This window comes from Erinaceus europaeus, chromosome 4, assembly GCF_950295315.1.
Source record: "Erinaceus europaeus chromosome 4, mEriEur2.1, whole genome shotgun sequence".
In the NCBI taxonomy this organism is placed as follows: Eukaryota; Metazoa; Chordata; class Mammalia; order Eulipotyphla; family Erinaceidae; genus Erinaceus; species Erinaceus europaeus.
The window spans coordinates 100,734,494-100,762,138 of record NC_080165.1 but is presented as its reverse complement, the minus strand read 5'-3'; the positions used below and the strand labels follow the sequence as shown (position 1 = coordinate 100,762,138).

Genomic DNA, 27,645 nt, shown 5'->3' with positions numbered 1-27,645 from the left:
AAAGCTGAAGTGTCTGATACTCAGGAGCTGTGAGAGCTGTGAGGGCAGGAGGGGTGCCCTGTGCAGCACAGGAGTGACTAAGGCACTGGACTCTCGAGTTCAATCCCCCAGCATTGTATATGACAGAGAGATGCTCTGACTCTGCTTCTCTCCTCCTCTATCATTAATAATCAGTGAAAAAGGTGGGGAGGAGAGGTGGAGGAAGTGGAGAAGGAGATGGACGAGGAGGAGGAGACAGAAGTAGAGACAAAGGGAGGGGAGAGAGAAAGGGGAGGAATAGAGGGATGGGAAGAGGAAAGAGAAATGTAAGGTGTCTGTACTGCACATCACAGAGTTGGGTGTGAGTCCCCAGATGGTCACTGGGCAGCTCCCCCATGGTCTTGCCCAGTTGGTCTCTCAAAGCCTTAGGGAAGGAAAAAGAGCTGAAGTAATGAGGACAGGGGTTGGGGTAGGAGCAGCACAGAAAATAGGAATGGGAGGGGAGACAGAATGATGGTCCTGCGAAAGACTCTCATGCCTGAGGTTCTGAGGTCCCAGGTTCAACTCCTAGCACCACCAGAAGCCAGAACTGAGCAGTGCTCTGGCCTCTCTGCATCTCTCTCTCTCTCTCTTTCTCTCTCTCATCTTTTTAAAAGGATGACACAGATGGCTAGAAAAACTAAAGAGTTTGATAAGGATCAGAAACGGTGATTTCTGATATCTATGCACTAAAACAGAACTTCTTAGGAAATTTCATTCCTCTGGGCACTTGGTGAAAGATTTGTAAAATGCAAGATTGATTTGAGATTAGGGGTCAAAAAGTGAGAGGAGGCAAGCCATTTGAAAAATGTCTTCTGTGACAGAAAAAGAGAGGTATGGAAGGAGGTGACAGCAAGCTGGTCAGTGTTCTTATGGTTTTCCAGGGGGGCTAACCCACAGCTAAATCTCTGGGGTGAGAAGGAATGTTAAAAACAAGAGGAATGGGGCCAGGAGGTGGCAAAACTGGTTAAGTGTTCACATTACAGTGCATAAGGATCCAGGTTCAAAGCCCTGCTCCCCACCTGCAGGAGGAAAGCTTCACGAGTGGTGAAGCAGGGCTGCAGGTGTCTCTCTGTCACTTTACCTCTCCACCTCCTCCTTTCCTCTCAATTTCTCTCTGTCTCTATCCAATAATAAATAAATAAATAAAATATATAATTAAAAGGGTTAAAAAAATAAGAACAAGAGGGTGCCAGGGAGACAGCATGGTGGATCTGCAGAAGACTTTCACTGCCTGAGGCCCTGGGGTCCCAGGTTCAACCCCCAGAACAACCACCAGCCAGAGTTGAGCACTGTACTACTTTAAATAATAATAATAAAATTAATGATTATTAATAACACTTTTTAATAGAACAAGAGGACTGAGAGTAGCTCGCCCAGTGGAGTGCACCCTTTTATAGTGCTTAAGGACCAGGGTTTGAGTGTCTAGTACCACATGGGAGTACCATACAAAGCACCAGGAAAACTGTCATGAATGGTGGAGCAGGGCTGTGATGTCTGCCCTTCTCTCACTTTGTCTCTGTCTCTCCCCTTCTCTGTCCCCCTGTTAAAATAAAAGGGGAAAAAAGAAGTTCATCACTGCTAGTGGGGCTGTGCAGACACAAAGCCCACTACCAAAGAAATAATTGAGAGGAAAAAAAAAAAAAAAAAAAAACAAGAACATAGACCAGGGAGGAAATATCTCACTCAGCAGGGTGCATGCTTTGGCATGTGTGTGGCCCAGACTCTAGCCCTGACACCACAGGGGAGTGCCACAACACTGGGAGAGGCTCTGGTGCTTCTTTCCCCTTCTGTGTCTCTGCATTTATAGAGAGTATAAAAGCTGACCCAGGAGGGGGCTGAGTGGTGGCGCATCTGGTTGAGCTCACACATTACAGTGCTCAAGGACCCGGGTTCAAGCCCCCAGTCTCCATCTGCAAGGGGAAAACTTGACGAGTGGTGAAGCAGGGCTGCAGGTCTCTCTCTGTCTCTCTCCCTATTACCGCTTTTCCTCTCAATTTCTTGCTGTCTCTATGGAATAAATAAATATAACTAATAAATTTAAATAAATAAATAAATAAATAAAAAGCTGACCCCCACATGTGCAAGGCCCCAGAGTCATAGAAAAAAAGGAAGAAAGAAAGGGAGAGAAAGAACAAGGTAAGAAGGAAAGAAAGGAAGGAGAGAAATAAAAGAAAGGAAGGGAAAAGAAGAAAAGAGAAAGGAAAAGGAAGGCCAGGGACACTGCTCAGCCTGTCAGAGCAGGGTCACAAGTCCCAGATTCAGTCCCTGGTAGCACCTTAAGCCAGAGCTGAACAGTACTCTGGTCTCTCTTCTCTCCACCCTTTCTCTCTCTCATAATAAATAAATCAATGTGTTTAGGGGGCAAAGTAGAACAATATAAAAATTCCAAGTCTTGTAAGCCTGGGGATGAGACCCAGGAGTCCTGATCCAGTTTGTATCCATCTGAATAACTAAACCATGGCTCCACCTTCCATGGAGTTCCATTCAGGTTGCTTTTGTGGCTCTCCATGTGGAGCTGGGGATTGAATTCAGGGCCTCACACATGGAAAGCAGAAAGAAGGGAGGCTGCTTGGCGGAGGGGGAGGGGGGGCAGCTCAAGGTCTAGTCAGCATCCTCCAGCTCCCCCTTCAGCAAAGTCTCCCCTAAACATGCCATCCTCCCGCCCCATTTCCTAAGCCCTCCAGGGTCTCATGAGGTCCCAGACAAGCGGACATCCCAAGCCTTCCGCCATGAACTTTCTAGAAGGTAGTTGTGGCCAGGACATCAGTGACAGCAGAGTCCTTATCTTTTTAGCGAACTCCCTGAGAGGGACTTCAGAGACCCCACCTGCTCAGCAAGTATGGTTTTGAAAAAGCAGCTCTTCATCTCACACCCCAAGAAGGCCCCTCACTTGACAGGACCCTCTGAAGAGCTGTGGAGGGGGCTGGGGAGAGGTGGAAAAAATGAAGAGAAAGGAAACCAGAGAGTGAGAGAGACAGAGAGCAACAGATCTGACAGTCCTCGCCAGTGAGGTCACAGGGTGTGACATTTTATGAGCAGCGTGGAAAGAACTGCCAGGCCCCCGAGAGGAGAGCAACCTGGAGAATACACCCCCTCATGGGAGTCCTGGGGGAAGGGGGATGCGGGGGGTGTCAGCTCTGTGTGTCAGCTCCCAAGGACCCAAAGTGGGAAGAGCCCAGCCACTTCCTGCATTCCTTAACAATTCTCCCTAGGACAGTTGTGGGAACTGGGGAGGTGGTCTTTGGGACTTGACCTTTAACCTCAAGGGTCAGGGGCAGTTGGAGACCTGTCCTGGGACTGAGCCAGAGGGGAGAAGGCAACAGTTAGTAAACTGATTGGGGGGTGTTATATGGACAGTGGTTCCCCCTAGCCCAAGTGGTCACATAGGCTCTCCCAGCCCAGAGTCTGTTAGAAGATACACACAGGGCGGAGAGTAGATAGCATAATGGTTATGCAAACAGACTCTCATGCTTGAGGCTCCAAAGTCCCAGGTTCAGTCCCCTGCACCACAATAAGCCAAAGCTGTGCAGTGCTCTGGTGTTTCTCTCTGTGTGTCTTTCTCTCTCTGCATCTATCTCAAAAATAAAATAGATAAAATACTTTTAAAAAGAAGAAGAGGAAGAAGAAGATGAAGAAGAAGGAGAAAAAGAGGAAGAAGAGGAAGAAGATACACACAGAGGCCATAAAGTCCTGTGACCCACTTTGACGTTCTGGTCCCAGGCCTGAACTGACACAACTCAGTGCTTTAGGGTTTTTTTCCCCCTTTTGTTGCCCTTGTTGTTGTAGCCTTGTTGTGGTTATTGTTGTTGATGTCGTCCATTGTTGGATAGGACAGAAAGAAATGAAGAGAGGAAGGGAAGACAGAGGAGGGGGAGAGAAAGATAGACACCTGCAGACCTGCTTCACCACTTGTGAAGCGACTCCCCTGCAGGTGAGGAGCCAGGGGCTTGAAAGGGGACCCTTATGCTGGTCCTTGTGCTTTGTGCCACCTGCGCTACCACCCAACCCCCAGTGTTTTAGGTTTATCTGTTTCATCAGTTGGTCTCAGAAATGTGGAGCTGGCTTGTGCTGAGTATGCCCTCCCAAGGCCCTGCAGGCGCCAGGTTCAAGCCCCAGCACCACCACATGCCAAAGTCAAGCAGCATCCTGGTCCCTCTCTCTTGAAAATAAATAAATAAGCAAATAAACAAATGGGCTGGGGCTGGGTAGTGGTGCACCTGGTTGTGTGAGAACCCAGGTTGGAACCCCACTTCCCACCTGCAGGGGGGCAGCTTCACTAGTGTCGAAGCAGGGCTGCAGGTATCTCTCTACCTCCCCTATCAAAAAAAAAAAAAAAAAAACCCTGAAAAACATAAATAAGTGAGCCTAGGCTGATGACTTCTGTGGAGGAAGGAAGAGCCGTGGGCATGGGGCGGGGGGGTGGGGGGTGGCTGTGAGCTGGGGTCACAGGGCTGAGCACTCTGAAGAAGCAGCAGCCATGGGTTCACTTCCTGAGGGGGTGGGGAAGGGGTGGTCTTTGAAGCTGCAGGGTTGCGGCTGAGCTTCCCCTCGGTGCTCTCCCCAGCACCCAGCACCTAGCCTGCGGAAAGAGGGAGGGGGCAGAGGGTGCTGTGCGAGAAGCCTGGCAGCCAAACAGCCCTCAAGCAGCTGGGGAGGTGCCCGTGCAGAGGGGTACCAGCCAGGAAGGGGCACCAGCTCGAGGAGCACACCCGGCAGGAGCCATGGCACAACTCCTGCCCTGCTGGCTCTGGGTCCTGGGGACCCTGGCCAGGCTCGTGGCCCCCAATATCCCCCAGACATGCCCCCCTCATCACTATAGGGCTGGAGGACACCTCTGCTGCCAGATGTGTGAGCCAGGTAGGGAGAAGGCCATTAGCCAGGAGGGGAGAAGGTAGGGGTGAGGGCAGGAGGGCAGGGGTAAGGGCAGGGGACAGGAGGACAGGGCTGAGGACTGGGGAGCAGAAGGAGAGGGGTGAGGGCAGGGGCAGGGAGTCCTTGCACCCCTGCATAAGGGAAGAGGCACTTTCCAAGCCTGAAGAGGCCTTTTCCATCTGCTTGCAGGGACATACCTGGTGAGAGACTGTGCCAGGAACGGAAAGCCAACTCAGTGCGCCCCATGTGTGCAGGGGGTGTCCTTCTCACCCGACCACCACAGCCGGCCCCACTGTGAGAGCTGCCGGCACTGTAACTCTGGTGAGGGGGTGGCATCTGGGTGGTCAAGGCTAGGAGTAACATGGTAACATATGGGGGGTAACATGGTAACATATGGGGGGTACTGCTGATCGGTGGTGATGGGGGGGTTTCCAGTGTTTGGAGAAGGGAGCCAGCAGAACTTGAGGAGGCACCATTCCCTTCAAAGGTTTGGGGGTAGGAAGTGGGAAGTAGCATGAGGACCCCGGTTTCAGATAAGCAATACCCACCTCATGAGTGTGAGGTCCCCTCTGTATGGAAACTCAGGTCCAGCTACAGAGATGGTAGCTATTCCAGGACAATTCTTATCACACCAAAGTCAGTTTAGAGAAGTGTGTGTGTGTGTGTGTGTGTGTGTGTGTGTGTGTGTGTGTGTGTGTGTGTGTGGTCTGTGTTTTCCATTTGTTTCTTTCAATCTTTACCTTAAATATGCATTTATTCATTAATGGCAGCAGTGCCATTGCTCTGGCACAAGCAATGCCAGGCATCAAACTCAGAACCTCAGACTAGAGAGTACAACACCGAATCCAGTGCCCCCTCCCAGACCACTTATTTACTAAAGAGAGGGGGGAAGAGAGAAAACTAGAGAACCAGAACATCACTCTGGTGCATTCTTTGCTGGGGCTTGACCTCAGGACCTCATGCTAGAAAGTCCAGTGCTTTAGCTACTGTGCCACCTCCCAGGTTACCTGTGTTTTTCTTATATTGAAATTTCATCACTTTTTTTTTTTTTTTCCCCTCCAGGGTTATTGCTGGGCTCGGTGCCTGCACCATGAATCCACCGCTCCTGGAGGCCATTTTTCCCCCTTTTTGTTGCCCTAGTTGTTGCAGCTTCGTTGCGGTTATTATTGCCATTGTTGACGTTGCTTTGCTGTTGGATAGGACAGAGAGAAATGGAGAGAGGAGGGGAAGACAGAGAGAGGGGAGAGAAAGACACCTGCAGACCTGCTTCACCGCCCGTGAAGCGACTCCCCTGCAGGTGGGGAGCCGGGGGCTCGAACCGGGATCCTTACGCCGGTCCCTGTGCTTTGCGCCACGTGCGCTTAACCCACTGCGCCACCGCCCGACTCCCATTTCATCACTTTTTATTAAGCAAGGTAACACAACTGGCTGTCATGATTATTTCTCTCTTTTACCTACACTTGCAGAAACTATTGTAAACACAGAGTAGCTGGCTTGAACATTTTCCAGTAACATACTTTCACCAATATTGTACCCCTACACTGCTTACCTGTGCACCGGCTCTCACTAGGCCTTTGGATAACTGTGTGTGTGTGTGTGTGTGTGTGTGTGTGTGTGTGTGTGTGTGTGTGTGTGTTACCAGAGCACTGTTTACCTCTGGCTTTTGGTGGCACGGGGGATTGAACCTGGGACCTCAGATCTTCAGGTATTAGAGTCTGTTTGCATAACCATTTGCATAACCATTGTGTTATCTCCTCCCTCTCATACTGTGTTCTTCCATTATTTTTTTAAGATCCATCCTATTTATTTTATTTTTTAAAGGATTAAACTTCTTTTTTTATTATCTTTATTTTTGTTTGATAGAAACAGCCAGAAATCAAGAGGGAAGGGGGTGATGAGAGAGAGAGAGGCAGAGAGACACCTGCAACACTACTCCACCACTTGCAAAGCTTTCCCCCTGCAGGTGGGGACCAGGGACTTGAACCTAGATCCTTGAGCACTGCAATGCATGTGCTCAACCAGGTGTGCCACCACATGGCCCCTATTTTATTTTTATTTTATTTTATTTTATTTTATTTTTACCAGAATACTGCTTAGCTCTGGAGATTGAACCTGTACCTCAAAGCCTCAGGCATGAGAGTCTCTTTACATCACCAATATGCTGTCTTCTTAGCCTCGTCCTATTCACTTTATATGAAATAGAAATATCAGTGGGGTGGGGGAAACAGAGAATACAGCACCAGGGATCAAACTGATAGCCTCAGGCACACAAAGCCTTCACTCCACTAGCTGACCTACCACCCTACCTGTCACCTCCAGCTAAGTCCTCCTCTTCTCTAGCTCTCACCCTCTATCTAAAACACTAAAAACAAACAAACAAACAAACAAAAAGAGTGCCCCAGAACAGGAGGAATCATGTAGGTTGGAGTCCCAGCAACAGCCCTGGGGGCAGGAAAAGACTGCCAGGGGTTGCCTTTCTCTCTAGCAGCAGCCCCAGGGTGGGAGGTCTCTACCCCCACTCTGTGAGATCTGTTGGAGCTTCCCCCCACCCCCACCCCAGAATGTGTCAGCAGCCCTGAAGCTGGAGAAGGGCCTAAAATCAGCCTTTGGCCCAAGACTCTTACTACTCAACATGGAAAATGACCACCCTTGGTCCTTTTAGGGCCAGTCCTTTTTTTTACCTTTTAAAATAATTTTTCTTAAAAGGTTAAGGGCTATGGTACACCCTCTGGGACTTAATCCAAAGGGACTGGGGTGATGGAGCCTGTCAGTCAGGGCAGGGATCCTACCCAGGAACTTTCTTGATGGAATTATCCCAGCATTTGATGGCACCACATCTGCTGCTGTCTGTGCTTCTGGGGTGGAGCTGGCATTTCAGACAAGGGGACACAGCCTGCCTCTCATGTCAACACACATGGGTACAGTTTGCCATTTTCTTGCAAAAGGTCTCTGTAGGACACTCTCACCCCCAACTTAGGTGTTTTTCCACCATCATGCTCTAGGATGCCACAGCTCTCTCTCCACCTTTCCTTCTACAGAGTCTATGTCTATTTTATTTTGATCTATTTATTTATTAATTTCGGATAAAGACAAAGAGAAATTGAGGGGGAAGAAGGGAGATAGAGGAGAGAGACATCTCACCATTGCTTCACTGCTTGTGAAGCTTCCCCCTTGCAAGTGGGGAGCAGGGGCTCTAACCTAGGTCCTTACACATGGAAACATATGTGCTCAGCTGGTTGTGCCGCTGCCTAGCCGCCCCCACCCCATCTTCTGCTATGGTGCACCCAGTCGCTTCTTTACTCCCTCCCTCTCCGTGTGCCTCCCCCTCAACTCCCCTGGCAGAGCCACAGAAACCAGGTTCTATCAGATTCTATCAGAACTCAGAATGAAATAGCCAGACAGGCACAGGACAAGAAAGAGGGCTCTCAGTCCCTCCCCCTGCCTAGCCAAGGGTGAGGCCACACCAAAATGACAACAGTGGAAGGCATCCCCCTCTCTGTCCTCTCTCCTGGGTCTCCAGGAGGCACTCCCATCCACTCCCCCCTCCGGCCCCTTGAAGGTCCAGCTCACATCCAGTGCCTTCCTCACAGTCACCCTCCTCTCATCAACCCCAACCACCTAGGGGGCCAGCCAGCACCTCCAAGCCCATCTCACCCTCAACACACTGATATGCTGCCACTCAGCACCCAACCACTCCCACACCTCCCACACAACTTCTATTTGAAAGGCAAAGTATGCCAGCAGCCTAGTAACCCCTGGGAGAGTTTAAGACCTGACCAACCAGTCCACAGCAGCACCAACTGCTGAAAACCTGAAGCGGGAGAGAAGGAATCCCATCCTTGCTAGGCATGACAGCCTGATGCAAAGTGGATGCACAGAGAATCAAGACAGGCAGAGGTGACTGTGGTGGCTCAGGAGGTGGTGCAGTGGGTAAAGCACTGGATTCTCAAGCATGAGGTCCTATGTTCCATTCCTGACACTGAATGTGCCAGAGTGATACCATTCCTCTTCCTCCTACTTCTTCCTCCTCCTCCTCCTCCTCCTTCTTTTTCTTCTTTCTCTCTCTCTCTCTCTCTCTCTCTCTTTCTCTCTCATAAACAGACCTTGGGGGAGTCGGGCAATAGTGCAGTGGGTTAAGTGGCATGAAGTGCAAGGACTGGAGTAAGGATCCTGCTTCGCTTCGAGTCCCCGGCTCCCCACCTGCAGGGGAGTCACTTCACAAGTGGTGAAGCAGGTCTGCAGGTGTCTATCTTTCTCTCCTCCTCTCTGTCTTCCCCTCCTCTCTCCATTTCTCTCTGTACTATCAAACAACAATGACATCAATAACAACAACAACAACAAAACAACAAGGGCAACAAAAGGGAATAAATAAATATTTTTAAATAAATAAAAAATAAATCTTGGGCTAGGGGAGACAGCATAATAGTTATACAAACAATTTTCATGCTTGAGGCTCTGAAGTTCCAAGTTAAATCAGTCAGAGATGAGCAGGAAACTAGTAAAAGAAAGAAGCAAATAAATCTTTAAAAAGAAAAGAAGAGGGGACTGGGTGGTAGTGTAGAGGGTTAAGTGCACATGGTGCAAAGTGCAAGGATCGGAATAAGGATCCAGTTCAAGCCACTGGCACCCCACCTGCAGGGGGGTCACTTCACAAGCAGTGAAGCAGGTCTGCAGGTATCTATCTCTCCTCCCTCTGTCTTCCCTTCCTCTCTCAATTTCTCTCTGTCCTATCCAACATCAATGACAGCAGTAACAACAATAATAACAGTAGTGATAAACAACAAGAGCAAAAAAGGGAAAAAAATAGCCTCAAGGAGCAGAGGATTCCTATTGCAGGCACTAAGCCCCAGTGATATCCTGGAGGCAAAAACGAAGGAGGAGGAGGAGAAGGAGGAGGAAGAAGAGGAGGAGAAGGAGAAGAAGAAGAAAAAGAAGGAGAAAGGGAAGAAGATGAAGAAGAAGAAGAAGAAGAAGAAGAAGAAGAAGAAGAAGAAGAGGAGGAGGAGGAGGAGGAGGAGGAGGAGGAGGAGGAGGAGGAGGAGGAAGAGGAAGAAGAAGGGGAAGAAGAAGGGGAAGAAGAAGGGGAAGAAGGGGAAGATGACAATGACGATGACGATTCAGGGAGAGGCCCTGGAGGTCCTACAGCAGATAAAAGCATTGGATTCTCAAACATCAGGTTCTGAGTTCAATCCCTGGCATCACACATGCTAGTGTGGTACTCTGGTACTCTTTCTCCCCCTTCCCACCATAAATAAATAAAACTGTTAAAAAGCTGTTACTGTTAAACTGTTAAAAAACTGTTACTGCGCAGTAGGTTAAGTACACGTGGCGCAAAGCGCAAGGACCAGGCGCAAAGCGCAAGGACCAACTTAAGGATCTCAGTTCGAGCCCCCAGCTCCCCACCTGCGGGGAGCCACTTCACAGGCGGTGAAGCAGGTCTGCAGGTGTCTATCTTTCTCTCCCCATGTCTGTCTTCCCCTCCTCTCTCCATTTCTCTCTGTCCTAACAACAGTAACATCAATAACAACAATAATAACTACAACAACAATAAAAACAAGGGCAACAAAAGGGAAAATAAATAAATAAAAACAAATAAATAAAATAACTGGTCATGGCACTTGGAAGTCAGCTTAGCAATTTAGCAGAAAAGATGACTGGTAGAGTCCCTCCTGGTCATCGTCTGCTCCTTGCAGAAGTTACACTGGTGAACCCAATCTCACCAGTTCTCAAGCTTTACCCTGATGCCATGTCACCTTTCTGTGGGTGCAGGAGCATGAGAACTTAGAAAACTACTGCAGGAGAGAAAACCATGTCGACATACCAGAGGATTCTTTGGGAACCCATAACTTTTCTAAAGAAAAATCCACCTTTTCTGTCTCTGGGGAAATAGCTCAGCTGGTAGAGCATTATACTTGTGTCCATGGATTTCCTGGTTCAATCCCTGGTGCTGAATGTACCAAAGTGGTGCTCTGGCATATCCCCCCCCCACTCCTCTGATGTAATAAATAGACCTCTTTATAAAAAGTATACATATGATTCACTTTTTAAAAAGATTTTTTTTAAACTTTGATAGAACAGAGAGAAATTGAGAGGGGGAAGGGAGGTAGAGAGGAAGAGAGACAACTGGAGACCTGCTTCACCACTCATGAAGTTTCCCTTGCAAGTGGAGACCAGGGGCTTGAACTAAGGTCCTTTTGTATGGTAATGTGTCCACTTAACCAAGTGTGCCACTGCCCAGCCCTCTACTTTTTAATCTTGAATCACAGTCTGTTTTACCCTGTGGCCATAGCAGAGAGTGACAATGGGGAAAAGCAAGTGTCTTGGGGTTGGGAGGAAGGGGTAAAGGCAGCCTGTCCCTGGAGGGGGTTTAGGCAGGGGGGGGGGGGGGAATGGGGGTTGCAGGTGGGCAGAGCCTCAAGCCAGCAGGATTGCAGACAGGTCTCTGAGGCCCAAGCATCCTCTGTGCCCCATCCCTCTTCTGTTCCCAGGTCACCTCACTCGAAACTGCACCCTGACTGCCAATACAGAATGCACCTGTCCCCAGGGGTGGCAGTGCCGGGACACAGAGTGCACTGAGTGCCACCCTACCCCAACCGCCTCGCCAGCCATCACATCAGTTCAGACCCCAGGCTGGCACCCTCCACCCACCCACATACCTTATACCCAAAGTAAGTTCTCAGCACCCTGGGCTAGGTCACTGGAGGTAAGGGTCCCGCCCCAGCCAGCACCCCCACTGCTGCAGACATCCACACACCTCTGCCTCCCCATCTCACTCAGTGCTTCTTAGCACCCTGGGACTTCATGCTGCTGCCCTTTCCATGAGATTTCTTTCTTCCTTCCTTCCTTCCTTTCTTTCCTTTTTATTGCCACCAGGATTATCACTGGGGCTCAGTGCAAGTACCATGGATCCATCACTCCTAGTGGCCATTATTCCTTCCTTCCTTTTTTCCTCCCTCCATTCCTTCCTTCCTTCCTTCTTTTCCCCCCTTTCTAATTTACTAGATATGACAGAGAGAAAGTGAGGGGGAGAGGAAGATAAAGAGGGGGAAAGTCAGAGAGAGACCTGAAAACCTATTTCACCACTTCTACGCTTCCTCCCCATAGGTGGGGGAGCAGGAAATTGAACCCAGATTCTTGCACATGGAAATGTGTGCACTTAACCAGGTGTGCCACCACTTGGCCTCCAAGATTTATTTCTTTATTTACAAGAGAGAAAAGAGAGAGAACCAGAGCAGCATTCTGGTACAGCCAGTGCCAGAGACTGAACTCAGGACCTCATGCTTACAAGCCCAGCACTTTCCCTGCTGTGCCACCTCCCCATCCACCATCTGTCTCTCCAGGGGTGCTGGAAGCTAGGACGGTCCAGCAGGTACAGACTAAGGCTGATTTTCAGCGGCTGCCTGGTCCACCCCTGCCTACCACAGGACCAGGTGAGTCCTCTCCCCAGGTACCCCTGCACCATACACCACCCCCAGACAGGGGCAAATTTCTGTCCTATCCAATTGCCTCCTACTCAATGGCCAGATGTAGTAGCCTTAGCTTTTGATATTCAGAATGACTAGAAGCTGACTGCTAGTTTTTGCACTTATAAATAAATGTCTTAAGCCTGGGGGTTTTCACTGGCCTAGCTCTGAATTGTCAGCCTGGCAAAAGCCTTATAATTTTATGCCACAACACTAGGGAAGTACTGAGGCGATGGAGTGGGGGGAGAAGGGTGGCTGCGGCCTAGGCCCCCCAAAGACCGCGGGTGTGGACCTCACACCTCTCACAGACCACAGGTCCCTGTGCAACTCAGACTGCATCCGAGTCTTTGTGGTCCTCTCTGGAATGATCTTCGGTTGTCTGGTGGGAGCCGTATTCTTCCACCAACACAGAAAATCCGGACTAAGTAAGTGACACACACACACACACACACACACACACACACACACACACACACACACACACACACACACACCATGCCTTTGCCTTTGTGCGCCTGCCTGAAGCCCCACCATCGCCTTTCCCCCACCCTGGTGCCCTGCCCAGCGGTCGGCTCCTCCCCTGTACCCTTGCTGTCTTGAGCAGCGCTGTCTCCGCCCCGCAGGTCGAGGAGCGAGCGCCAGAGCCCCGCAGGAGGAGAGCAGCATGCTGCCAGTGCAGGAGGCCTACCGCAAGCCTGAGCCTGTCGGGCCCTGAGCGCCTCGGGATCGAGCCCGGGAGACGCAGCCTCTGGGTGGGAGGGGAGCCGGGGCACTTCTTTCCGGAAAAACCCACGTGTTGACGGTGGCTGAGAAACTCCTGCAAATAAAGTGAATGACTGACCGCCCTGCCCCACGCTCCAGCCTGCTGCGAAGTTCCTTACTGAGGTGGTGGGGGGTGGGATGGGTAGGTTCCAGCAGTGGGTGTGTCGTCGCCCCCAAAATGCAAGCCCTCCCCCCAGCGGTGGAGGCTCCTGCAGCACTTGCAGTTTTCTGGGTGCACTGGACCCCCGCAATGCAGCTGGGTCACCTGGGGAGGGGACTTGGGGGGGGCGGAGAAGGGCGGAGGACGGTGAGCAGGTGCTCAAGACTGCACCCCTAGGCAGCCTCAGCGCAGCCTTCACGAAGCGAAAGCGAAAGAAAGAGGAGGAGGCTGCGCCCGCAACAGAAAACCGGCGGCGGGTTGCCTGGGGTGCTGGGTGCGCCCCGCTTCTGCAGCGCAGGGGCGGTGGTGGGGGTCCGCGAGCTGAGCCCATGGGCGCAGAGGAGGTATGGTGCCTGCTGTTCTGCTGGTCTCTGTCGGCAGCGACAGAACCCGGTGAGTGTGCCCCCCAGGGAGGGGGGGGTGGAAACACCAAGATTCCATAAGTGGGAAGGCTCGAGGGACTCCCGCCTCCCTCCGAAGCCCGGCAGGTGGACATTTTCTCCACCGAGTGGGCCACAATGTGGAATGGTCGAGTCCCACGCGGTGGGGGTAGGGACGCTCCTAGGTGAAAGGGACAGCCCCCACACACACACACAACTCCAGGGGACCCTGGAGTTGGGGGGGAGGGCCTGAAATACAGGGAGCAGGGTGCACCTGATTGAGAGCACATGTTACAACACACAAGGACCCAAGTTCAAGCCCCTGGTCCCCACCTGCCTGGGGAAAGCTTAGACCCTGGAAGTTGTCTAAGAAGATGGCAGCTAGTGACCCAGAGGCCCAAAGGCCCGGTTCCCTTTTCCCTGAGTGATTTTGCTCATGTTTGCTTTTACAGGGCCCCCAGGTCTAAATGGACAGTTTTCAGGCACAATAGCTCCATAAGCCCCCGCTGAGCAAGGACAGTCCAGGACTGTAATTCATACCAACAGGTGTATACCAGGAGCCAAAGGCGTTTCTCAGAAAGTTGGTTTGTAGGGTAACAGAAGAGAGGGAGGTGGCACAGTGGATAAAGTGTTGTACTCTCAGGTTCAATCCCCAGCATTACATGTGCCCAAGCTCTGGTTCTCTCTCATGCTTTTTCTTTCCCTCACTAATAAATAATTCAAGGCTGGGTGATGGTGCACCTGGTTGAGAGCACATGTTACAACACACAAGGATCCAGGTTCAAGCCCCTGGTCCCCACCTGCGGGGGGGCGGGGAAGCTTTGCGAGTGGTGAAGCAGGACTGCAGGTGTCTCTCTGTCTCTCTCCCTCTCTATCTTCCCTCTTGATTTCTGGCTGACTCTAATAAATAAAGATAATTTAAAAAATAATAATTAGGGAGTGGGGAGGTAGCGCAGCAGGTTAAGCACAGGTAGTGCGAAGCTCAAGGACCGCAGCAATGATCCGGTTTGAGCCCCAGCTCCCCACCTGCAAGGGAGTGGCTTCACAGGTGGTGAAGCAGGTCTGCAGATGTCTATCTTTCTCTCCCCCTCTCTGTCTTCCCCTCCTCTGTTCATTTCTCCCTGTCCTATCCAACAACAATGACATCAATGACAACAACAATAATAACTACGACAATAAAACAACAAGGACAACAAAAGAGAATAAATATTTTTAAAAATCTAAAAAAATAATAAGTTATAATAATTAAAATAAAAAGTTTTAAAAAGAAGGAGTGGGGTGAGCAGTAACACAACAGGTTAAGCACACATGGCGCGAAGTGCAATGACCAACTCAAGGATCCGGATTCGAGCCCCCACCCAGCTCCCCACCTGCAGGGGAGTTGCTTCACAGGTGGTGAAGCAGGTCTGCAGGTGTCTATCCATTCCCTTCTCTGTCTTCCCCTTCTCTCTCAAATTATCTCTGTCCTATTCAACAACAATGACAGCACTAACAACAATAATAATAACAACAACTATAAACAAGGGCAACAAAAGGGAAAAAAACAGCCTCCAGGAGCAGTGGATTTGTAGTGCAGGCACCGAGCCCCAGCAATAACCCTGGAGGCAGAGAAAAATAGTAGAAGAAGGAGGAGGAGGAGGAGAAGAAGAAGAAGAAGAAGGGGCAGGTAGTGGCTCATCACCTGTAGTGGGGAAGCTTCAGGAGTGGTGAAGCAAGGGTGCAGGTGTCTCTCTCTCTTCCTATCTCCCTTCTCCTCTCAACTTCTCTCTGTCCTATCTAATAAAATTGAAAGGAAAATAAAAAAGGCTGCCAGGAGGGTGTGGATTCGGAGTTCCCACAACAAGCCCCAGCAATAACCCTAGTGACAATAAAAAATAAGTAAAATAAAATTTTAATAAGCAGCAGCAACAGTGATACACCAGGTAGAGTGCACATGTTACTATGCACGAGGACCAGAGTTCAAGCCCCTGGTCCCCACCTGCAAAGGGGAAACTTCAGGAGTGGTGAAGCACAGATGTATGTGTATATCTGTCTGTCTCTCTCTCCCTCTCTGCCCTTCCCTTCTCAATTTCTCTCTATCCTACCAAAAGGAAGAAAGGAAAAAAGCAGCCACCAGGAATGGTGGATTTGTCGTGTGCCTAAGGCACCAAGCCCCAGTGATAATTCTGGTGACAAAAAAAAAAAAAAAAAAATTCAGGAAGAGAAGAAGGTGACCAACACATTCCATAGAGTGGATAAGTTACCATAGGACCTGGGTTCAAACCCCCTGTCCCCAACTGTGGGTATGGAGGAGGGGCAGGGATCACAGGAGCCATGGAGCAGTACCATAGGTCTCTCTTCCTCCCTCTCCTCTGGCTCTCTCTCTCTCACACATGCTCTCTCTTCCTCAGTAATAAATAATTGAATTTTATTTTTAATTTTATTTATTTATTATTGGATAGAGACAGAGAGAAATTGAGAAAGAAGGGGAAAGTAGAGAGGGAAAGAGACAGAGAGACACCTGCAGCACTACTTCTCCACTCATGAAGCTTTCTCCCTGCTGGTGGGGACTAGGGATTTGAACTTGAGTCCTTATGCACTGTAATGTGAGCGCTTAACCAGGTAAGCCACTACCTGGCCCCATTCAAATAAAATTTTAAAAATAAGAAGATGGACTATCAGAATAAAAGGAAGAAGGGGCCAGCCAGAGGTTCAGTGCACATATTACTATGTGCAAGGACTGCATTTAAGCCCCTAGTTCCCATCTGTAGGGGGGAAGCTTCACAAGTGGTTAAGCAGGGCTGCAGGTGTCTATCTCCCCCTTCTCTCTTGAGTTCTCTGCTTCATAAATAAATAAAGAATAATAAATAGGGAGTCGGGTAGTAGTGCAGCGGGTTAAGCACACGTGGTGCAAAGCAAAAGGACCAGCGTAAGGATCCCAGTTTGAGCCCCCAGCTCCCCACTTGCAGGGGAGTCACTTCACAGACGGTGAAGCAGGTCTACAGGTGTCTGTCTTTCTCTCCCCCTCTCTATCCTCCCCTCTTCTCTCTATTTCTCTCTGTCCTATCTAACAACAACAACAATAAAAACTACAACAACAATAAAAAAACAAGGGCAACAAAAGGGAAAATAAATAAATATATTTAAATTTTTTATAAATAAATAAATAAATAAAATCTTAAAAGAAGAAAGGGAAAAGGAATGACCAACAGGAGCGGTGGAGTTATTTGGGCACTGAGCCCCAGTGGTAACCCTGGTAGCAAAGAGAGACTTGAGAACAGTTACCACTCAGCCTAGGGGAAGCACACAGAAGCCACTTGCTAGCCTCTTCCCCCCCACCCCAGTCCCTGTCTCTGCAGCACAGGGGCGCTGGCGGCCAGTGGACGTGGTGCTGGACTGCTTCTTGGTAAAGGAGGGCAGGCAACAGGGGGCCCTTGGCGGCAACAGGAACACGGTGAAGGCCCTGCTCGTGCTGAAGCAGGTACCTGTGCTGGACGAGGGCGGGCTGGAAGGCTTCACTGACTTCCAAGGGCAAGTGTCAGCAGAGGATGAGCCCCCCGTCACCTTTGAGGCCTCAGGTAAGAGCCCTGCCACCAGGTGTCCTCGACTTCATTCCTCCACTGAGACAGCCCAGTTCCCAAGACACCCCAGCTACCCACAGTGTTCTAGCTGTTTTGTTTTTAATATTGTATTTATATGTTACTTATTAGATACAGAGAAATCAAGAAGGAAGGGGGAGATAAAAGACAGAGAGAGAGGGAAAGACACCTGCAGCCCTGCTTCACCACTTGTGAAGCATCCCCCCTACAGATAGGGACCCAGAGCTGTGCTGTACTGACCGACTTCTTTGCCATTTTTTTTTTTTGGAGGGGGGGCTTGTTTGTAGTGTCAAGCTCTTGGGCATCAGTGATTCCATCACTCCCAGGCTGAATTTTTCATTCTTTTTTTCTTTTTTTCCAGAGCACTGCTCAGCTGTAGTTTATAGTGGTGCTGGGGATTGAACGTGACACCTTTAGTGTCTCAGGCATGAAAGTCCTTTTGCATAGCCATTATGCTGTATCCCCAAACCTTTCCTTCTTATTTCTTTTTTTTTTTAATATTTACGTATTTATTCTCTTTTGTTGCCCTTGTTTTTTTTTTTCCTCCAGGGTTACTGCTGGGCTCGGTGCCTGCACCATGAATTCACTGCTCCTGGAGGCCGTCTTTCCCCCCTTTTGTTGCCCTTGTTGTTGTAGCCTCGTTGTGGTTATTATTATTGCCATTGTTGATGCTGTTCATTGTTGGATAGGACAGAGAGAAAGGGAGAGAGGAGGGGAAGACAGAGAGGGGGAGATAAAGACAGACACCTGCAGACCTGCTTCACTGCCTGTGAAGTGACTCCCCTGCAGGTGGGGAGCTGGGGGCTTGAACCGGGATCCTTACACCAGTCTTTGTGCTTTGCGCCACATGCGCTTAACCCACTGCGCCACCGCCCAACCCCCTGCCCTTGTTTTTTATTGTTGTAGTTATTATAGTTTTGTTATTGATGTCATCGTTGTTGGATAGGACAGAGAGAAATGGAGAGAGGAGGGGAAATGGAGAGAGGAGGGGAAATGGAGAGAGGAGCGACTCCCCTGCAGGTGGGGAGCCAGGGGCTTGAACCAGGATCCTTATGCCGGCCCTTGAGCTTTGTGCTCTTCTTATTTCTGATGGACAGAAGCACTGCTTCACAACCTGTGGAGCTTCCCCTGGTGCCATGGTACTCCCAGTTGATACCTTGATTCAAACCCAGGACTTGGCACATGGCAAGGTGTGCCTCTACCCAATGAGCTATCTCCCAGTACCCACCCCAGTGTTCTGAGTCCAGCTCATCCCCTATGCCCCCCTTCTTCCCCAGTGGACCTTGTCAGGATTGAACAGGCTGAGGCCTTGCTCCATGCTGACTGCAATGAGAAGCAGGTGACCTGTGAGCTCTCCCGCTACTTCCCTCAGACCCAGCAGGAGCCTGAGGCTCACGCAGTGACCTGGTTCATCGCCAACGTGCAGGTGTCTGGAGAGGGGCCTGGCATGTCCATGGTTATGAAGACTCTGGGGAAAGCTGGGCCTGGAGTGGCTTTGCACCCCTTGCTCAACCTGCCCCTGAGCCCCCAGGGGACTGTGCAGATGGCAGGTAAGAGTGTGGAAAGAAGCCAAAGATTCAGGTTTTCTTTTTAATATATATTTATTATTTTAATAGAATAAAGAGAAACTGAGAGGGATTGGGGAGATAGGGAGAGAGACAAAGAGACACCTGCCGCCCTGCTTCATGGCTCATAAAACTTCCTCCCCTGCAGGTGTGGACTTAGAGTTTGAACCCACATCTTTGTGTTTCTATCTAAATGAGCCTAGGGGTCAGATGGTAGTGCACACATGTTATAAGGTGCAAGGACCCTGGCTTAAGCCCTTGGTCCCCACCTGTAAGGGGGAAGCTTCACAAGTGGTGAAGCAGGTCTACAGGTCTCTCCTCTCCTCTCCCCCGCCCCTCTCAATTTCTCTCTGTCTCTATCCAACAGAAATAAATTAAATAAATAAATATGAAGGAATTAGCCTGGAGCAGTGAAGCCTCAGAGATGACCAAACACAAAACAAAAATCTAGATCATCTAATGTTTCAATGTGATTAAGATTTATTTGTTTACGAGAGAAAGAACCAAAGCAATGCTGGCACATGTGATGCCAGGGTTTGAACTCATGACCTCAGGTTTGAAAATGCTCTGTGAGAACATCCACTGTGCCACCTCCCGGGTCTACTTCAGCAGTATTTTTAAATTTTTTTTTATATTTATTTATCCCCTTTTGTTGTCCTTGTTGTTTTATTGTTGTAGTTATTTTTGATGTTGTGTTGTTGGATAGGACAGAGAGAAATGGAGGAGGGGAAGACAGAGAGGGGGAGAGAAAGACACCTGCAGACCCTCTTCACTGCCTGTGAAGCGACTCCCCTGCAGGTGGGGAGCCGGGGGCTCGAACTGGGATCCTCAGGCCGGTCCTTGTGCTTTGCACCACGTGCGCTTAACCCGCTGAGCTACCACCTGACTCACTTCAGCAGTATTTCAGCAAAGATAATTGTTGTCTTTTATTAGTAAAACCTGGTATTTCCCTCCTCCAACCCAGCTCAACCTAGAGAGCACAGGAAACTAGGTTTCTCTAGAGTTCATCAAATCCAGTATTTTTGCCTCCAAGAAGAGAAAACCAAGTCCAGAGGAGAGTAGGGGGCTACCCTCCTTTACTGTAGAAAGTCTCGGAATACTTAGATCTCTCTGCCACATTCTGCCCAATCCTGGCATAGAAAGGCCTTGCCCCTTCAATTATGGAGGTATTCTGAATCTACAACAAAGGCAAAAGAGTCAAAGAGCAAACGCCTGTGCACTATAAACCTAGACCTGCCAGTTGGCAAGCCGCCACGGCCTGTTTTTCTTTCTTGGCCTGAACTGAGGGCCACCCTGACACCACACTTCAATGCTGCCATGTGCTGTGTGTGAGGACCTTCTCCTCCCCCATCATCACAGAGCCAGGTGCTTCAACAGTAAAACTACGTGGGGAGAAGGCAACCACAATGTCTGGCAGAGGGGGTTCCAGTGTGGAGAGAACTGAAGAGCAGTAGTAAAGCCAACTCAAGAGTCAGATGGCTCCACAGCTTCACTGCAACTCCTTCCAACCTGGCCATCTGGAACAGTGTGAGAGACGGAGTGCTCCTGCCAGGCAGTGGTCCCCCCACGGTGCTCCTCCTACCTATTTGTAAAGCAGCCTAGTTATAGGACTGGAGAGACAGAATAGTGGTTATCCAGATGCCTGAGCCACTGAACTCCCAGGTTCAATCTCCAGCACCATCATAAACCAGAGCTAAGCAGTGCTGTAGTTAAAAAAAAAAAAATTACAGTACAAAACTTAGTTATAAAACAGCTTAGGGAGTCGGGCGGTAGTGTAGCAAGTTAAGCGCACGTGGCGCAAAGCACAAGGACCAGCCTAAGGATCCCAGTTCGAGTCCCTAGCTCCCCACCTGCAGGGAGTTTGCTTCACAGGCGGTGAAGCAGGTCTGCAGGGGTCTATCTTTCTCTCCTCTTCTGTCTTCCCCTCCTCTCTCCATTTCTCTCTGTCCTATCCAACAATGATGACATCAACAACAATAGCTACAACAACAATAATAAAAAAAAAAAACAAGGGCAACAAAAAAGGAAATAAATAAATATTTTTAAAAAACAGCTTAGTGGGGCTTAGTGGTGACACACCTGGTTGAAGACACACATTACAATGTGCAAGAACCCAGGTTCAAGCCCCCACTCCTGACGTGTAGGGGGGAAGCTTCATGATCAGTGAAGCAGGGTTGCAGGTATCTCTCTTGCTCTCTACCTTTTTATCTCCCTCTTCCCTCTCAACTTCTCTCAGTCTCCAAAATAAATAAATAAATTGCTAAAAAAGAAATAAAGATAATAATAAAGCAGCCTAAAGCAGCTTGGCAGACAGCACTGTGCTGGACCCTCAGGCATGAAGTGCTAAATTCAATCCCCAACTTTGCATGTGCCAGACTAATGCTCTGCTTCTCTCTCCCCTCTTTCTCATAAATAAACTAATAAACCTTTTGAAGAAATAAGTAAAGCAGCCTAGAGTGGCCCATAAGATGGCATAGCAGTAGATCCCTGGCCCCAACATATGCCAGAGTACTGCTCTGGCCACTCTCTTCTCTCTCTGTCCAGCCTATTTCTCATGAAATAAATCTAAAAAAAAAAAAAAATGGGGTGGGTTGGGTGGTAGCACAGCAGGTTAAGCACAGGTGGTGCAAACCACAAGGACCAGTATAAGGATTCTGGTTCGAGCCCCTGGCTCCCACCTGCAGGGGGGTCACTTCACAAGTGGTGAAGCAGGTCTGCAGGTGTCTATCTTTCTCTCCCCCTCTCTGTCTTCCCCTCCTCTCTCCATTTCTCTCTGTCCTATTCAACAACAACAACAGCAATAATAATGATGACGGCGATAGACAATGGGGGCAAAAAGGGGAAAAAATAAACTCCAGGAGCAGTGGATTAGTGGTGCATGCACCAAGCCCCAGTGATAACCCTGGAGGCCAAAATAAATAAACAAACAGAATATGTATTTTTTAATTTTTTTCCTTAACCAAAGCACTGCTCAGTTCTGACTTATTTATGGTGATGCTGTGGATTAAACCTGGGAGCTTAAAGGCTCAGGCATGAAAGTTTTTTGTTTGTTTGTTTGTTTGTTTGTTTACAGAACCATTATGCTATCTACCCAGCTTGAACATATATATAATTTTAAATCCTAGAGAGGAGCTGAATGGAAAGCATAATGGTTATGCAAAATGTATATGCCCAAGACTCCCAGGCCCCAGGTTCATCCCTGGCACACCAATTAAGAGAGAATATGAGGAGTTGACCAGCTAGAGACAGAGGGAAAGAGAGTGACTCACAAACCTTTCCCCCTGCAGGTGGGACTGGGGCTTGAATCAGGATCCCTGAGCAGGTTCTTGCACTTTACACTATATGCACTTAACCTTGTGTGCCACTGCCCAGCCCCAATTTGAGCCCTTGGTCCCTACCTGCAGGGTGGAAGCTTCACAGGTGGTGAAGCAGTGCTGTAAGTGTCTCTCTTTCTCTATCTCCTCCTCGACTCTCTCAATTTCTCTCTGTCCTATCAAACAGGAAGGAAAAAACAAAAGTGAAAAAATGGCCACTGGGACTGGTGGATTCATAGTGCTTGCACTGAGACCCAGAGGTAATCTTGGTGGAAATAAAAAAATAAATAAAATGAAAGTCAAAAATCCAAGGCTCTGGATAAAGTATTGAACTCTCAAGGTTGAGGTATTGTATTGAGGTATTGTAGTGTATTGTATTGAGGTAAAGTATTGAGGTCTCAAGCTTAATCTCTAGCATTGCAAGCGCCAGAGTGATGCTCTGGTTCTCCCCAAGTCAACCCCCCTTTTTTAAATTTTACTTTAGTCTTAAGGAAAAACAAAGTCGAATTTCAAACTTATACAGTTGCCCCAATAAAGTTTTACAGTGACTTGAGGGCAGTGTTTCAGCTGAGCTCTCCGAGGACTAGGGCTGCATGTGCCTGCGTCACCCCCAGCAGCCTCCTCTCCTCCGAAAAGAATCTGGTACAATTGTCTTGTACAGTTTCCCACCATCTGGATTCACATGTTTTCCTCATTAGATTTAGTTTAGGCATCTTTGACATAAATACCATCACTGTGTTTTTGTTCATTTATTTTGGCAGTGGCAGGGACTGAACCCATGGCTTCAAACATGCTCCACTCCACATTGCTGAGCCATGCTCTTAGCCTAATTTTTATTTATAGCTTGAGAGAAAGAGGGAGAAGGGAAAATGCCTATTTTTGTCTTTGGTCTGTTCCTGTGAGACTGTAGATCAAGCCCAGAGCCTCAAACATGGAAGGCATGTGCTGTACACACTCCTCCATCCCCAGCCTCCACCACAGCATTGGCTAAATTCTTACTCTTTTATTTGTTGATAGAGAAAATGAGGGAAAAGGAGGAGATAAAGAGGAAGAAAGAGACAGAGAGATACCTGTAGCACTGCTCCACCATTCCTGAAGTTTTGCCCCTGTAGGTAGGTAATGGGCACTTAAACCCCAGTCCTTGCACATGGTAATGCTTGTGCTCAACCAATTGCACCACCACCTGGCCCCCTCTTACTCCGTTTAGTCTCTGCATCAGCCTGGACCTAAGCAAAGGAATTGGCAGGGCCTGAGTGGAAACACCAGGCTTCCAGAGCTTTCTCTGCTGCTGTGGTGTTTCTTCCTGTGGGCCAGCAGTAGCCAACAGTTGTGTTTCTGGTGAGGGGTGCTTCTCTCTCTTTTTTAAAAATATTTATTTATTTTCCCTTTTGTTGCCCTTTTTTATTGTTGTGGTTATTATTATTGTTATTGTTGTTGTTGCTGTTAGATAGGACAGAGAGAAATGGAGAGAGGAGGGGAAGACAGAGAGGGGGAGAGAAAGATAGACACCTGCAGACCTGCTTCACCGCCTGTGAAGCAACCCCCCTGCAGGTGGGGAGCCCAGGCTTGAACTGGGATCCCTACACCAGCCCTCGCGCTTCACGCCACCTGCGCTTAACCTGCTGCGCTATCCCCCAACTCCCTCCTTCTCTTTTTGTTTTCTTTCTAGAGAGGTGATTCTCTTTCATCAGATCACCCAAGGCTAAGCCCTTGATGGGACTTGAGTTCAGCTGCCCCAGGACCTGAGGAGGAAGGGGATGACAGAGCAGGGACAGCTGTACCCAAGGCTCAGAGACCTGGTGGGCTCGAGGAGGAAGTGGCCCACATTCACAGCCCCCTTTTCTTCCCCACAGTGGAGTTCCAGGTGACGACTCAGACCCCGTCACTGACCAGCCTGCTAAAGTCAGCCGTCACCCTGCACTGCAGCTTCTCCACAGCCTCCAGTGAGGCTCTCACCCGAGTGGAATGGCGGCTACAGCACCAGGGCAGCGGCCGGCTGGTGTCCAGCTGGACAGTGGGGCAGGGGCAGGCTGGGCAGAAGGGTGCCTCCCTGGAACCCCAACAGCTCCAAACAGCTGGGAACGCCTCCCTCACCCTGGCCAGCCTCACTGTGAAAGATGAAGGTGCCTACATCTGTCAGATCACTACCTCTAGGTACCAGGCCCAGCAGATCGTCCAACTGAGTGTCCAGGGTGAGGCCAGACTCGGTCATCCTGGGGAGGGGAGATGACAGGGCAGGCATGTGTTCCAGATAAGATCCACATGCAGGTACACTTCCCTGAGAGGCAGGCTGTGTGGTCCCCATCTCTGAAATGCCAGCTCCATCCCAGAAGCACAGATGGAAGCAGAGGAGGTGTCCCATCAGACCATGGAATAATTCTATCAGAAAATCCCTGGTTAGGATCCTGCTGCCCTGCCCTGCCCTGCCCACCCTGGCTGGCAGCCTCCATCACCCAGTCCCTTTGGACTGAGTCTGAGGTTGTATAGGTGAAGCACAGAAGGCTAGGGCTGGGTGAACAGCCCTGGTGAGGACCAGTGCGCCTTTTATCATTATATCCCCCTAGTCACTGGCATGGAGAGAGGAAGCAAGCAGTCATTAGATTCTATTTTTGCTTTTTCTTTTTAAAAAAAAAAAAGTTTTTTTAATTTGTTATCTTTATTTATTGCATAGAGACAGCCAGAAATCAAGAGAGGGGGGTGATAGAGAGACAGAGAGACACCTGCAGCCCTGCTTCCCCACTCGTAAAGATTTCCCCCTGCAGGTGGGGACCAGGGGCTCAAACCTGGGTCCTTGTGCATTGTAACATGTGCACTCAACCAGGTGCACCACCACCCGCCCCACTTTTTTTGTTTAAGATTACTTTTAAAATTATTTTTTTTAATTTATTGGATAGAGACAGAGAGAAACCAGTGGAGAAATGAGTAAAGAGGGAGAGGGAGAGACACCTGTAGCTTTACCACTCATGAAGCTTTCTCCCTACAGGTAAGAAACTTGGGGGGGGGTGTTGAACCTGAGTCCTTATGCATAGTAACATGGGCGCTCTACCCCCCCCCCAGTGGGTCCTCCCAGGGTCTGATGACCCCATTCATTCTTCCAGCTCTTCCAAAAGTAAAACTGAGCCAAGCCAGTGAAGCTCTGCCCTCCAGCCTCACCTGCCATGTTACCGGCTTCTACCCCCTGGACATGGCTGTGACATGGAGCCGGCAAGAGGTAGGGGGAGCCCCAACCCCAGTCTCCGATGCCTCCTTCTCCAGCCTCCGGCAGAATGCAGCAGGCACGTACAGCATCTCCTCTTTCCTGGTGGCAGAGCCTGGCTCAGAGGGTGCCACTTATACCTGCCACGTTACCCACATCTCCTTGCAGGAGCCCCTTGTGGCCAGCACCCAGGTTGCTCCTCCAGGTAAGGAAGCCCCCCCCCCTTCCCTGCACTCTCACTCAGGCTCAGGTCCCCCTGCCTCCAGCTCTTCTTGGCCCTCCTCCTGTGTTCACAGTCTCAGCTTTGCTGGGGGAGGTGGGAAACCTCCACAGCCCCACCCCAGCACTCCGTAAGTTGTCCTGCACTCAGCGAGCTCCAAGGACACAGACCAGGCACTCAGGGAGCTGTGGCAGCTGGTCAGCCAGCTCAGGGGAAGAGCTACCCAGGACAGAAAGAGTAGCCTGAGCAGAGGCCTGGCTACACCACAGCCTGAAGAGACTATAGAGAACCACAAAGCCAGACACAGGGCACAAGGGTGGGGTGCTGAAACTTCAGGAGTATTTCTTGTGGACTTGTTTAGAGGTAAGAGGCAGAGAGAGAGAAGGGGAGGGGTGGTAGGGGAGGGGAGGGTATGTGAAAGACACCACAGCACTGAAGCTTCCTTCAATGTGATGGGGGCCAGGTTTGAACCTGGGTCATCACATGGCAAAGCAACACACTGTCCAAGTGAGCTATTTCACCAGCCTAGGAGTAACTGTTTCTTGACCATTTATATATAACCCAAGCAATGGACTAAGCACTGAAACATGTAGTCAGTTACATGCATTAGTGTGCTTCCCACTTATTTTTTAACATTTATTTTATTTTAGTGAGAAAGACAAAGTGCTACTCAGCTCTGGCCTGCTGTAGTGCTGAACCTGAGGCTTTACCTCAGGCATGAGTCTTTTGCAGAACCACTATGATGTTTCTGTGACTGCCAGCAGACGGGCCACAGTGCCTTTCAAAATGAGCTTCTTCCTAGAGCCACAGAACGTTATGGAAAGGTCTTGAGCAGGAAAGGCCTGGACAGTGAGCAGAGCATCCCCAGATGAGGTCTCACTGTGCACCCAGCTCTTGACTATAAATTTTAGTCTGAAGGCCAACAAGGAATCTAACCTAAATCTCTCCTACAAAGCCATAAAAATGGGGAGAGGTAGTAAAGTCAGCCAACAGCCTTGAACAAATGCCCAGATGCATGGTTCCCAAGTGAGAGCAGGGCATGCACAGGGTTTTACACAACAGACTTTCAGACCTGTGGCTCTGAGGTCCAGGTTCAATCCCAGGCTCCATCATAAGCCAGAGCTGAGCTGTGCTTCTGAAACCAAGTAAGTGTACTTCTGAGAGATACCCTGGACAGAGTCTCTCTCCCTCTCTCCCTCTCCCTCTCCCTCTCTCTCTCTCACACACACACACACCTGTCCCTTCAGCTTGGGGAGACACTCTGGGGGACTCAGCCCCAACCCCCGCCCACACTGTCCTCTCCCCCACAGAGCAGAGAACAGGCTTTGGCATCCTGGTTGCCAGTGGCCTCTTCCTTATCACCTTGTGGTTGCTGGTGCTTCAGAGACAGCACGGTAAGAGCCCGCTCACCCCCCAGCGTTGCCAGCCCACCTCTCTTGGAGGCTAGCCTGCTCTGCTTCCAAATACCCTCACCCTGGTGCCTAACTTATGGGGTTACCCCAACTGAAGCCCATCTTGACCCTTTGATTTCTTCTAGCTACTTTGCCAAGGTCAGCCTAGACTCTGAGGGGCTCAGAGTAGAAAAAACTGTCACAGAGGATCTGAGCCAAGTTTCCCATGAAGGCAAGAAGAAGCCTTCAAGCTGAAGCCCAGGTATCCAGGCTCCAGCTCTGCATGCCTGCCTGTCTGCTTTCACTGAGAGGACATTGTGTGAGGACATGGGGGTCATACAGTAGATAAGGCTGTGGACTCTCAAGCATGAGGTCCTGAGTTTGATCCCCAGCACTGCATGTGCCAGAATGATGCTCTGACTCTCTCTCTCCCATTAATACATAAAACTTTTTAAAATTAATGACAAGTGAGTTAGGTCTGAGGTGTGGTGGCAGGATACAGGAGAGGAACAGTGGACAGGACTGGGCTTCCAAGCACAGTGAGCCCCATGCCAGTCAGAGCCCCACCTTACTCCCCACTGGGTCTGCCTGAACCCTACCTCCAGGTCCAGTTGCCCAGAAGGACAGAGGAACTCAGCACAGGACAAGACATGGAGACTGCTGAGACCAGGGCAGTGTCCCCTGGAGTCTTGTCTGAGCACACCCTGGGCTTGGGTAGGGGAC

At 49.7% G+C, this 27,645-nt stretch overlaps 2 protein-coding genes across 6 annotated transcripts; both read left to right on the top strand.

Annotated features, from left to right (window-relative positions):
* Nucleotides 1-4,658: 4,658 nt before the first annotated feature.
* CD27 (CD27 molecule) lies at nucleotides 4,659-13,209 on the top strand. 2 transcript variants are annotated; one of them, XM_007527846.2, is made up of 6 exons: nucleotides 4,659-4,878; nucleotides 5,083-5,214; nucleotides 11,382-11,561; nucleotides 12,234-12,323; nucleotides 12,665-12,781; nucleotides 12,980-13,209. In XM_007527846.2, exons 1-6 carry the CDS (start codon nucleotides 4,743-4,745, stop codon nucleotides 13,069-13,071), a joined length of 747 nt encoding a protein of 248 aa, XP_007527908.2. In that variant the 5' UTR covers nucleotides 4,659-4,742; the 3' UTR covers nucleotides 13,072-13,209. The 2 variants fall into 2 exon arrangements, with proteins under 2 accessions (XP_007527908.2, XP_060046191.1); XM_060190208.1 differs by lacking the exon at nucleotides 12,665-12,781.
* A 210-nt stretch (nucleotides 13,210-13,419) lies between these two features.
* TAPBPL (TAP binding protein like) lies at nucleotides 13,420-27,383 on the top strand. 4 transcript variants are annotated; one of them, XM_016190278.2, is made up of 7 exons: nucleotides 13,430-13,671; nucleotides 16,997-17,215; nucleotides 18,514-18,786; nucleotides 23,969-24,307; nucleotides 25,214-25,516; nucleotides 26,842-26,925; nucleotides 27,069-27,383. In XM_016190278.2, the coding sequence occupies exons 1-7, from the start codon at nucleotides 13,608-13,610 to the stop codon at nucleotides 27,089-27,091; spliced, it is 1,305 nt and encodes a 434-aa protein (XP_016045764.1). In that variant the 5' UTR covers nucleotides 13,430-13,607; the 3' UTR covers nucleotides 27,092-27,383. The 4 variants fall into 4 exon arrangements, with proteins under 4 accessions (XP_016045765.1, XP_016045764.1, XP_016045763.1 ...); XM_016190277.2 differs by having other exon boundaries at nucleotides 13,434-13,671; nucleotides 16,982-17,215; XM_016190279.2 differs by lacking the exon at nucleotides 18,514-18,786 and having other exon boundaries at nucleotides 13,420-13,671; nucleotides 16,982-17,215.
* The last annotated feature ends 262 nt before the right edge of the window (nucleotides 27,384-27,645 follow it).

Coding starts and splice junctions, on each gene's coding strand:
- CD27 (XM_007527846.2), top strand. CDS start 4,743: ATGGCACAACTCCTGCCCTGCTGGCTCTGGGTCCTGGGGACCCTGGCC. Junction 4,879..5,082: donor CTGCCAGATGTGTGAGCCAG/GTAGGGAGAAGG, acceptor ATCTGCTTGCAG/GGACATACCTGGTGAGAGAC. Junction 5,215..11,381: donor CTGCCGGCACTGTAACTCTG/GTGAGGGGGTGG, acceptor TTCTGTTCCCAG/GTCACCTCACTCGAAACTGC.
- TAPBPL (XM_016190277.2), top strand. CDS start 13,608: ATGGGCGCAGAGGAGGTATGGTGCCTGCTGTTCTGCTGGTCTCTGTCG. Junction 18,787..23,968: donor GGGGACTGTGCAGATGGCAG/GTAAGAGTGTGG, acceptor TCTTCCCCACAG/TGGAGTTCCAGGTGACGACT. Junction 26,926..27,068: donor GGTGCTTCAGAGACAGCACG/GTAAGAGCCCGC, acceptor GATTTCTTCTAG/CTACTTTGCCAAGGTCAGCC.